At 43.9% G+C, this 12,983-nt stretch overlaps 1 protein-coding gene across 1 annotated transcript; it reads right to left on the bottom strand.

Moving 5' to 3' along the window:
• Positions 1 to 1,197: 1,197 nt before the first annotated feature.
• LOC119654334 (translation initiation factor IF-3) lies at positions 1,198 to 2,279 on the bottom strand. Its single transcript, XM_038059666.1, has 2 exons — positions 1,839 to 2,279; positions 1,198 to 1,769 (listed from the first exon to the last, which is right to left on the bottom strand). The coding sequence occupies exons 1-2, from the start codon at positions 2,213 to 2,215 to the stop codon at positions 1,472 to 1,474; spliced, it is 675 nt and encodes a 224-aa protein (XP_037915594.1). The 5' UTR covers positions 2,216 to 2,279; the 3' UTR covers positions 1,198 to 1,471.
• Positions 2,280 to 12,983: the final 10,704 nt, after the last annotated feature.

Genomic DNA, 12,983 nt, shown 5'->3' on the forward strand with positions numbered 1-12,983 from the left:
CTGACTAATGTGCGAGGCCAGATAAAAGCAGCAGGATCACTCTCAAGACCATTCGACATCAACAACGGTCTACGATAAGGGGATGCCCTATCATGCGTCCTCTTTAACCTGGTCCTCGAGAAAGTGATCCGTGATGCTGATGTAAATGCAAGAGGTACGATCCTCTTTAAGTCCACTCAACTACTGGCCTATGCTGACGATATCGACATCTTGGGAAGGACCACCCGAGACATACAAACTGCCTTCATCCAGATCGAGCAGGCGGTAATCGGCGCGAGATCTTGGGCTGCACATCAATTAAGGTAAGACAAAATAACGTCAGCACTGAAGACGAACCAACCAACAACATCAAACCGCACTGGTCAGGAAGAATAAGGATAGGAGAATACAACTTTGAGACCGTTGATAATTTCTCCTATCTAGGGTCGAAAATCACAACCTATAACAGCTACGATGATGAAATCCGCGCGGTTGTTGTCAGCCAAGAGAGCTTATTTCAGCTTACAAAAACTGTTCCGCTTAAAATGTCTCACCATAGGGTCAAAACTCTTACTGTACAAGACAATGATCTTGCCAGTCTTCATGTATTCCTCGGAGACTTAGGTTCTTAGCAAGAAAAATTGCGAACTCTTGGACGCGTTCGAGAGAAGAATCCTCCGAAGAATTTTTGGTCCCCTACATGAGGATGGACGATTTCGTAGCCTACATAATGATAAAATCTATGAGCGATACCATGACCGTCAGGTTGTGGATAAAATCCGGCTCAATAGATTACGGTGGGCGGATCACTTAATCCGTATGGATGAGGATGATTCAGCCGGGAAATTCTATAAGGGCAATATCTATGGTAGACAAAGAAGACGAGGCACACCCTGCCTAAGATGGAGCGATGGCGTAGGCCAGCACGGCACACAACTTTTGGGGATATCTAATTGGTGGACCTCGGCGCAAAACCGGGATGTCTGGAGTTCCTTATTAAGACAGGCCTAGACCGGATAACCGTTGTTGCGCCGTTGATGATAATGATTGAGACGAGATTGGTCAAGAACTCAGGCAAATTCGCCCAGATCCTTCGGCAGCGAAAAACACCAATTTCTTTAAAACACCAGCCGCCAATTTTCGTCCTGTTAGAATAGCATGTTCATCTTGCGATTCCTATTTAGGAAGTTACATTATCTGGAAAAGAAAATAAGCAAATCCGAACATAATGCGATTTATTACTTTGTTGAAACTATCGCCGCGTGCGAAATTAGAGCAATGGAAGACATTTTAAGGACTGCCGTAAACTAACAATGAAAAACAGATGCAATATGAATGCTAAACACAATCTTATTTACTTTAAAAGCAGTCTTAAGAACGTTAAGAAACGAAACCATTTTCATCTTGACTTTAGGACTAATATCCATGCTGCATATTTTACAATCAATAACAATGCAATTAACAACACGCCTTTTCTGGCGTTTGAATCTAGTCACGAGCCTTTTCCTTCGGAGGAGCCTGCGCTGGGCGGAATTATGTTAAATTTCATATTCCCGCCTTTATTCACTTTTTGGACTATACGCGCCCCAGCCTCTTTGCTGGCGTTTTCAACGGCATTAAACACTTTCTCTACACCTGGATCGCTGGCATCGGTTCCATGAATTAGGACTCGCACTTCGATTCCTTTCTGAAGCCACTTGGAAATATTTTTGAGCCGGGAAGCGAGGTCATGGTCAGCAATTCGACTTCCGATGTTGAGGAGTTTCTCATTTTTCTTCGAGGAACCTGCACTGAAATGTATAAGCAACGATATCACATAAATTTAATAGACACGATCAGCATGTTAGAGAGCAAATTACCTCTTTTTATCTGATCCCTCTTCAGTAAGAAGTTCGGATGTGGTGAGCATTTGGTACACTGGTCGCTGGGTTTTCACGTCAAAATCCTGCACTTTCACCAGCGTCATGTTCCTGCGGTGAGAGAGTTTCTGAGCCTCTTCAAGCGACGTGACCGTCACGTTATTTTTCCCAAGCAGAGTTATCTTGACTAAATCCTTTTTCTTTTTTTTGTCGTCGTCACTGGAATTTTTGGAGTCAACATTTTGCTTTTGTTGGAATCTTAGAGTCGAACTGAAATCCCTGTTTAGAATTAAAGCGGGAATCGATAGTTCTGAAACTTTGTTGTTGATTGCGTAGAAAGCTCTCCTGCGCAATATATTCACTATCAATCCACTCATTTTCTCGCACCGCTATGTGATAATTAGTTGTCAGTGTCCAGTTTGACAGTTGATCGGCGATTATAGCAGCATGAATTAATAAAAACGTACTAGATGAAAAACACTGATGTATCAGAACCGGAAGTGAAAATCTCAACGGACAGTTCGGTTGAAAGCAGCAGGGATGGAATTTTAAAATCTTTAGGCTTGTTTTTAAGGTTTTTTATGAAAATGATCCACACTAAAATAAACTCACCATCAATTTGTGCAGTTACAGGCACTTCACCGGAAACCGTCTACCGTTGTTGTAAGAGCTTTGCGAAAAACAAGTGGTTCATGTTTTATGAGTGCGATAGCTTTTAGTTATTATTTAGGACAGCGGCCTCCGATTGTAAATCACACCTGCTGTTATAATAATGGGCTTCGAAACCTGTTAAACTTTGAACGGAAGTAGCGTGAGAAAGACTTGGAATTGGATATTACTGCACTTGGGGACTTTGATATTACTGCACCAAAATAAACGCTGGAGCATTGAACGCAAGAAGACTATACACAGGAGGTGAAACTGCCTAGACAAGCTTTGAATTTTTACGGGACAAAACATATGGCGTCCGGTGGGTGTGATTTGCCAGTGAAAATCGCAGAAGTGTATTGCGCATCTTCACGTACTTTTGATTTGTGCGTATGCGATGGTGTAAGTGCAACCGGTTAAATGCTTATATCCGTGCGCCTGTTTCTGACATAACTTATTTCCAAACGAAGTGCCAATAAACTGAACGTTTTGTTGAAAAAGTGCTGGTTGCTGTGAAGAGAATTATTCGAGTAAAGCCAAAAAACGATGTGATGAAGAAATTCGCGTAACGATGTTTTTTTCTCTGATAAGGTACGTGCAAAATTATTCTACATCCTTTTCAGGAGGATTTATTTTCCTTTTCTCATACAGGCATGTCTCACTTGCCAAAATGTCTATCGGGATCATTCCCGCAATAACACACACTGCGTCGCCTGATATAGTTCTGAAGGAGCTGCACCCGCTTAGCGCCACTAAGCGGTAAGTTATATTTACCCTCCTCCGATTAATCTCACACGTTAGTGCTTCCTCCCAAATTGGTGCCGCGTATCATACACTCCTTTTCAAAATTATAACCGCATGATTACTGAGTAAATGTTTTTATTATGAAAAGATGTGAAAATAACCAAACTTAAATTAAATTCGAAAATGTATAAAAACAAACATAATGTAACAAAAATGAAACCTAAAAATAGCAATTAAGCTTAAAAAATGTGTAAAAACATAACAAATTGAGAAAAAAAGTAAAATTGTCCTTTTTCATAATTATAACCGTTACATACATAATTATAACCGTTACAACCGTTACATCGTTACATAAAAAATAAATAAAACAATAATGGGCAGACCTAACTCATGGCTTAATAATCGATAGTGTTTCCTCCCTTTTTAATCACTTCGAAGATTCGATTAGGCATCGAATGAATGTATTTTGAGAGCATTTGTGATGTCAACTCATGCCATGCTCTTTCAATGGCCTCTTTCAGCTCATTTCTGGAAGAATATTCTTTATCCTGGGAGTAAATCTGTCGGACTAGCCATCCCCAGACATTCTCTATAGGATTCAAGTCTGGTGAGCAGGCTGGCCATTCAAGTGTGGCTATGGAATTCGCTTCCAACCAGGCTTTAGTGGACCTACTTACGTGTACGCTGGCATTATCTTGCTGGAAAATTACTTCATTGCCCTCAAAAGAGTTTATAAAAGGAAGGAGATTATCCTGCAGAACATTCTGGTACTCCTGGCTATTCATTCTCGCCGATGTAAATGCTAGACGCACTGTACCTTTACTACAAATGGCAGACCATAACTGTTCCACCTCCGAAATTCCTTCTGGACAGATATCGTGGTTCCTTACGCAAATCTCGCCAGTAGCCATCAAAACCATCCGGACCATCTAAGTTAAATTTTTTCTCATCAGAGAAAATTACCTAATCAAGAATAAAAGATAATTTTGCTGAAAACATCCGCCAACAAAAAGGTTATACCTGATCCCAATGTCGTGACATGTTATTTCGGGCGAATTCCAGTCGAGCATCCTTATGATGCTGCTGTAATCGTGGTGCTTTCCTCATTTTTTCCCGTACGAGATTAGGATTTCGATTTATTTCCCGCCATATGGTCGGAATCGATACAAAAAGCTTACATTCGTTCCTTATGCCTCTTAAACTGTTCGTGAAATTTGAAGTCGCTTTGCTTATGGAACGTCGATCTCTATCGGAAAGCACTCTAGGTCTTCCTTTTTGCTTTTTAGTACCGTAATTGTCCACATTATTTAAATAATTACGAACTACTCGATCCGATCTGCCTATTCTTGACGCTATTTCGCGTTTTGATATACCTTCTTTAAATAAGGCACTAATTTGCCCTTTTTCATAATCGGTAAGCTTAACCCCTCGTGGCATATTTAAAAAAAATTAATCAATGAGCAGAATCGATCAAAAGAAACTAACAATTTTACAAAAATATGTTTTTTCAGCAGCCTACAAACAGTATCAGTCGCGCGCGGTTATACTTTTGAAATAGCACAAAACCGGTTTTCTGTGAAATATTTCTGAACGGTTGCGACTAACACCGTTAGTCGGTATATTTCGAACAACAGACTATTACACTAACTGCTGAAAAAATGAGACAGCTGCATCTATATCGAGAACTATAGAACTTAGAATTTTGCCGTGCGGTTATAATTTTGAAAAGGAGTGTAGTGTGGAGCGAACCACTCCCACCACAAGTAATCTGCGACTGTATCTTGGGCCTCCAATGTTAGGCATCATCTGCGCCGGTATTTACCGCTTTTTCACAGGCATAGTCCAGGTGTCTCCTGAAATTGACTTTAGCGTCAATCATTACCCCTAGGTAAAAGATAACTGGTTTCGAAGTGATGATGTGACCACCAACACAAATATTAACTGTATTCCTCTTCTTCCTACGGTTGGTAATCAAGACCGCCTCCGTCTTTTGTTCCGCAAGCTCAAACTGAATCATCTCCAGCCACTCTTTTATGGTGCTAATGGCTTCGTTAGCTTACATTTCAACGTCGATTGTCGTGGCCTCCTTTGGCACGGGAAGGACAAGGACCCCATTGTACATGACGTTCCACAGGAGAGGACTCAACACTGAGTTCTGTGGTACTCCTGAAGTGACAGTATACTGCTTGGATCCCTCATCCGTGTCGTACCAAAGTGTCCCCTCCGACAGGTAACTGTCGAGGAGCTTACTAAAATTACCAGGGACACCCGTTTTAGCCAGTGAGTTTTTTATCCACTTTCAACTAGCGGAATTAAAAGCATTTTTGATGTCCAACGTCACCACGGCACAGCATTTTTCAGACGATATGGCGTCTCGAGCCAGCTTCAAAACAACGCCTACGATCGTTGGGTGGATTTGTCGAAATTCAAATTGGCGCTCCAATAGCCCATGCTTATATTTAATGATAGTGAGCAGTCTATTGTAGATGGCCCTTTTGAGCATCTTTCCTACCCCGTGTCGATGAGGCAAATCGGGCGGTGTGATACTGGGTGTCCTGGGTGCTTATTCAGCTACGGGAGCAAAATTGGTTTTTGCCTCTTCCACCGTTCGGGGAAAACTCCTTCTACTATGCATGTTTCAAATACGCTGATAAACAAGTCGGCGAGTTTAAGTGCTCTAATGGGAACAGCATCCAGACCAGGTGCTTTGTTATCACCAATTCTCCGGATAATTTGCGCGAGCTCCTCCTCAGTTACCACAGGCATGGGTCTAACCCAATGTCCAATGTCTGCTTATGTTTTTTTGCGCTCCCTTTAACCGGGGGAAGAGTGCCATCACGATATCGAGTAGAAGATGCGGACAGGTCACTTGTGGTGTTCACCATCTCATCTTCTTCATAACTACCCTGTACGCTGTTCCCTAGGGGCTTTGGTCTATCTCTGCGCAAAATTCCTTGAAGCATTCTCGTTTGCTGGTCCGTATAGCCTGCTTAAGCCTACCTCAAAGGTTCACATATACTTCCCGTTTCTAGTAGACATGCGGTCTTCCTCTAGATCGTTGGCAGATCCTTCTAGCTCGAAAACATGCAGCCCGCAACTCCGCGATCCCTTCATTCCACCAATAGTTCGACCGCCTTTAGGACACTGCGAGGACTTGCCGCTTCGGCATAGCAGCGTCGCTCTCCTTATGGGTCCCATGATTTGCTCCACCTTTTATGAAGCCACACCGCCGGGATTGCGGCATCCCGATAGTATCTCTATGAATGCATTCTCTTCAAAGCTTTTCGCGGACCAGCCCTGATTTCCAGCTCCGTGGGAACGCATATCGCCGCATGGCGCATATTCGATCTCGAGGAAAATTGCCTGGTGATCGCTATGATTGTAATGCTTACTGACAAATCATGTCATTCTCCTCGCCAATGTGGTACTCACATATGTCAGATCGACTATTGAGCCCAACCCTGTCCCACAAAAGTGGTAACATTTCCCGTATTGGCAAGCACCAAGTGTAGCTTCGCGAACGCCTCGAGCAGGATACGACCCCTGGTGTTCGTAGTGCGACTGCCGCAATATACGTCCCACGCGTTGAAATCACCCGCTATGATCTTAGGGTTTCGACTTCTTGCGTCCGAGCTTAGCAGCCATTGGAGAGTTCCGTCCCCATGCCCAGGAGGGCGATCAGACTCGAGTCTGCAAGGGACTCATCTGAAGTGGCTCTGCCACGAAACCTCACCGGAGGTTATCTGGTACCATGGGAACCGGGATGGCCCTCTGAGAGCATATGCTCCAGGAGAATTTCTGGAGGATGTGTTCTCGGCCCGGTTATTTGCGGTTGGCACCTAGTGGGAGTTTCATGGTGGTTGTGGTTATGCCTACATCGCGGGCAGAGCTCCTCGGAGCTCAAGCGTGGAGTTGCGCTATACAACTCGGGTGCCGTAGTTACGGCAGAGGTGTTAGATAGGCGTCGCATCCACTGGTATGAATACTGAGCCTGAACTCAGTAAAAACGAGGACCGCTGTGCTTGCATGGCGGGGCTCTGATTGTGGTTCCAAAATCAGACCGTGTCCAAAGAGGACCGTGGGATTATGCCTACACGGCAGGCACTCACGTTAAACCCCGCAACCCCGCCCGTACTTGTGCTTCTTCTCCTAAGGACTTCTTCATCTTGCCGAGGAAATTTTCAACAGTTTTGCCCGGAGACTTCTTCAGCTCCAGCATCAAATCCCCTTTTTTGGGAGCGTCTGATTCAACTGACGTTTTCTCCAAGGTCCATTAGCTCAGGATCGGATTTGACTTTCATGAGGATATCAGCATAAGTCATATCATCTTTTTTGGAGATGATAATCACTTCGGGATCTAATCTTCTTTTATGTGTTGCATTTTTCTTTCCGCCAACCTAGGACCATGCTTTCTTGGTTCCTTTTTGGGGCTTTACCTCCTTTGGGTCGACTGGAACCGGCGCCGCAGTTTCCACGATTATGATAACTTTGTTTGCCTTCCCCTTTGCCGATGAGAGGCCTTTTTGCCTTTTCGCGTCCGGCGAGGCTCCGAAAGAATCGTTCATCATCATCATCATCAACGGCGCAACAACCGGTATCCGGTCTAGGCCTGCCTTAATAAGGAACTCCAGACATCCCGGTTTTGCGCCGAGGTCCACCAATTCGATATCCCTAAAAGCTGTCTGGCGTCCTGGCCCACGCCATCGCTCCATCTTAGGCAGGGTCTGCCTCGTCTTCTTTTCCTACCATAGATATTGCCCTTATAGACTTTCCGGGTGGGATCATCTTCATACATACGGATTAAGTGACCCGCCCACCGTAACCTATTGAGCCGGATTTTATCCACAACCGGACGGTCATGGTATCGCTCATAGATTTCGTCATTGTGTAGGCTACGGAATCGTCCATCCTCATGTAGGGGGCCAAGAATCGTTCGCTCCCTCTTTACTCCTATTTTCAAGCTTACCGTTCTTTGGATTTTGAGGGGGTGTCACCTGTGTTGCGTGGGTGACGCCTGATTTCTTTGAGGCATTTTTTTCGTTTTTGACACTATTGTACAATATCCGAATGGCTCGGGCCATGTGTTTGATGGCCTGGTGCACATTGTGTTTGTCCTTTATGAATTCGGACGACTCTATTATTTTTCCTCCGAGTACGGCAAACGATGATTCAACTGTATTCTGATGCTACTCCTCTGCTTAGTTTTTCCACTGGGCGCTTCCGTATTTATTAGATTTACGGGGGCTTCCCTGATTGCCTTCCTTTATCACCGCAGGTATCTCAGGATCGTCGAGCTTCTCCTCGGCCAGGTGTATTCACCCCACTTTTGGCTAATGAATGACTAGTTTGTGGGGTATCTTTCCGTGTATTTTGAACAGGCATTCTCGGGAGTGATGTACTCCTTTTAAATGCCTCTTCCTCCAGGCTACTTGTAGTATTCCATGCAACGGTGGCCAAGTAATCCACCACCGGATATTTGTATCGTTTGGCGGGTTTGTTTATTACTATTTTTTGGTGTTGTATATTATTATTTTCATGAAATATGTATATATATTATGTAATGTCTTTAGGCTCTCATTACATAAATAATAAACAAAAGGAAAATAAATTAAATGATTTTGTAATAAATAAAATTTGTTACTGTCCCTTATAGTTGTTTCTTTATTAAGCAATAATTGTTAGTCACTTGAGAATCTCAAGCCACTTTTGTTCGAGCCGTCTTGTCAGGCTGGAAGTGGTTCAAAAGTTCACACCGGAATAATTCCTGCTTCAAGAACCTCTTCTTCTAAATAGAAAGAATAACGTCGGAACTTCAAAAACTCAACTTCAAGGGGTACAATGCACCATCACAAATTAAAAGAAGGACAGCATACATTAACAGTCGTTATCGATAGTTGTGCAAAGGAATTGGTTCCTGGATATATTCATGGTCTATGAAAATACTAGTTTCAGCTCTGCTCAAAACTACAGTATCTCCAAAACTGAGTATGTGACGAAACATAAAAGAGGTGAACTATGAGCCTTGCGAACTTTACGAGCCTGCGACAATCACCGCCTCATTTCACAGGAAATCCTGCAACGTTTTTGGAATATTCAAAAATGCTCTCACAATGAGTTATAATTTTACGGGTACTATCAAAAACCGGCGCTCAACGGTCATTCATCAGTGAATTGGCAATGGGGCTACTCAAAAACTGTTGCAAATCATGCAAAAGTTAAAATCGGAGGAGTTGGGGTAACATATAAACTTGCCACGAGAGATTAGTCTTCAGTCCGCTAATTTCAAATCCGGCAGCATTATTGGCAGTGTACCATGTCTCTGTCCTGTTAGTTAGAGTTTAAGAATGCATTCAAAGTCTTCTATGCTTATCGTAAGAGGCGACAAAAAGGGATAGAAATTTGTGGGCTGGCATCCTGGAAATTTTGAAACTTTATTTCTACCGGGATGTGAACAATGTCTGGGATAGGGATTGACTTCACAGCACGACTTCGACGACGGTAGCGAGGGTCCTTAGAATGCTCGCTTTTTCCAATTAGGTTCGCTTGCGTGTTGCGTCCACACGGTCGGGGCGTTACGACCCTCTAAGTTCAATATCGACTGTTTGTATGATTCAGCTGGTGCTCGATAGTGAGAGCGCTATCTCCCTCATTGAAAGATACACTGAGCAACCCAGCTGAGATTATCGGTGAACATCGGGCCGCCAGCAAAAATGCTCTTTTCTCGAGTGCTACGCATTTTATCGGCCACGTCTCGAAGGGGCGTCATAAGAGGTGGCTGATTAGGGATTCGTGGAAGCGAATCGATGAACGGAAGTGGTTGAAGACTCTATTGACCACTACGAGTGATGATGGGCGTGTCGGGGTCGAACTCCAATATCGAGCGAAATCCTGGAAAGTTCAGCGTAGTGTGGGAACAAAAGGGAATTTGTTATTGCGTTGGTAAGGAAGCGGAAAATGCCGCAAAACACAATGATTTCAGAAGTGTATACTGCATCATGAAAGAGCTTGGTCGCGGATTGTTTGATGGTCCTGTGAGGGACATTTACGGTCGACTTCTCATTCCAGGTGGAGAGAATACTTCACCGTGGTTCTTAAACGTATCATATCCGGTGAAATTCCTCCCTTTGCGGATGAAATGATTAGTCACCGTAGCATGCGAATTCGGACTGTTGCTCCAAGCAGAAGATAAATCATGTTGGCCATCAACGCGCTCAAACGAAGTATAGCAGCTGGGCTTGAGGGCCTCCCCGCAGAGTTATAGAATATAGAATTAGGTGCCCTCACTATCATACCAAATCTCGTGATAATTAGGCATGAAGGTGGGAGCCAGGAGACCCGACGTTGGCTATGCTATGTGATAAAGAGCGTTCGACTGCCCATACTGTCGAAAGTCTTTTTGGAGCCCTCGTGAGGAGCTCATCTCATCTCTCTCTCATCGCCTTGGAGATGTGTGAGGGTAGGTTCACAGGCATACGCTTTCTCCTAGATCTTATAGTAGTAGACTGCGCGACGGAGGACATGGCTTAGTACTACAGTTCTTAAATTGCCAGGCTGGAAGGGAATGGAACTGCATATATATGCTAGGAATGCTTGCATCATTCTCAAACGAAAGGATATGTAAATGGAGACCTCATGGCTGTCTAAGTGTCACTGGAAGTCGGGAAAAGAACTCGAGAGACAGTTTTGGCATCAGTATGCTTCTCAGGTGATGAAATGTGCATCCCATCCCAATCGGTGGTTGCGCTGAAGAAGTTTTGTGAGTGGAAGGCGCTACCACTTCCTACCACACTCTTTGGCAACGATGCCAACGCCTCCCATGATATCTGGGAAAACTGCGACACTGAGCACTTTTTTGGATTCATCATTAGCATTAAATCAGAAATATATAACGTAGGGAACACGCCAATATTTGGAATCAGCATCAGGTAAGTGGTACTAGACATAACTCTAGCGAACACTCTGATGAGGGGCTTGGTCAAGAATTACACTTGGTGGTGCGCTGTGATTTTAGGAGCGAAATAAAGCTGGAAGCAGTGTAGGAAGATCTGAATAGAGTCTTCATCGACACATATGAGGCCAGCTGTCTAGCTAAAACAGTCAAGCCAGCAAGGGAACAGTAACCAAACTAGAATGCGAACGGAGCTCCGAAAATTTTCATTAGGGTGAAACAAGTCGGGGACTGGCAGACTTTTATACCTCTCCGCTGACGAAGTATAGCAAGGCGATCGGAGTGGGTAGATTGGAATTTATTGACTAGTCTTTGAAAAAGAGGTATTATGTATTATATATACTTTAATGTGTTGTGTTTTAATTTGTTGCAAAAGCCACCTTAGGCATAGAACAAGCGTTTATTTTCCACCAGACAAACGACTCCAAGTATGCTTTCTACTGGGCACGAGAGTGGTTATTGTAAAATGTTCCACGCTGGCCCCATTTCCTTTTTCAATCGGTAAGCCTTAACCTGGTTGAACATCTGTAGTGGTTACTTGAAGTGTAGGTTCATAAACGGCACATCTTCTCAAAAAATGAATTGCAGAAGGAAAGGAAGGAAACTAGGAATGATTTTTCCGCGATCTGATTCAATATCTTTTCAATTCGTTGCGTCGTCGTCTTACAGCTATAATTGGTTGATTTTCATTAGAATTTGTCCATTTTTCCTGATGTGCTAATACTTCGTTTTGAGAATGATGGGGTCCTAAGTCCGCATCAACTTAATGCTGGACCGGGACCTCTGCCCTGGTAAGAAACCGTAAAGCCGTCATCGCTTCACTTTTTTGTGCTAATACTTCCTTTGTGTTAATTTTTAAGGCTTTGTGTGAAACAAAACCTTATTAGAATCGAGTCGATGTCTATCTGCCTGTCTGTCTGTCGGTCTACATTTTTTTTTTCCGATGGAAGGTGGAAAACTTCAAAAGCTACCGCAGGCTCCTGTCACACGGTTATGTGGGACTCTTACCCACTAAAACCAGCTCCTTCTCCTTCCACTCTCCCCGCGGGACTCTCATTTGGTATTACGACGCGGGGCTGGATCAGAATTTATTCTGCGCTCATGTTAATGTTCGTGTTCCTCTCGCGTTCATTATTTCGGATGACTTCTTCCTGCCTAAGCTTCTTTCCGATGGCTGCAATCACTTTTTCGACTTCGGTCCATATCCCCTTGGCTTTCACCATAAGTTGCATGATATTTTCGGGTGTAAAGTGCTCTCCGGTTGTAGGTTCTAATGTAGCCCTTGGGGCTTCGAATCTGGGGCAATGAAAAAAGATGTGTTCTGCGTCCTCTGCAATATTTGGGCACTTCGGGCAATATGGCGAATCATCTAGCCCAAATCGTTACAGATATGCTCGATAGCCTCCGTGTCCGCTCAAGAACTGAGTTAGGTTGAAACCTACTTCGCCGTGGGGTCGCTCGATCCATTTCCGGAAATCCTATATGATTTTATGAGTCCAGCGGCCTTTTTCTGACTCGTCCCACTTCTCTTGCCATTCCGCGACAGTTTCAAAGGTTTCAGTTCGTGCGAACTATCGCCGACGGGCAGGAGATTCTCCGGTGAGGTACGTTCGATCGTAAAGACGTTGTATTTCTTTCGCCAGAATCTCAATCGGGACCATTCCTGCTATCACGCAAGCCGCTTTATTAGATATTATTCTGTAAGCGTAACATGTTCGGAGTACACTTATGTGATACGCAGCTCCAACCATTCTCTTATTTGCTATATTTTCCAGTGCATCTGCCCATACTGGGGCTGCATACAG

This window comes from Hermetia illucens, chromosome 4 (assembly GCF_905115235.1).
Source record: "Hermetia illucens chromosome 4, iHerIll2.2.curated.20191125, whole genome shotgun sequence".
NCBI lineage: Eukaryota > Metazoa > Arthropoda > Insecta > Diptera > Stratiomyidae > Hermetia > Hermetia illucens.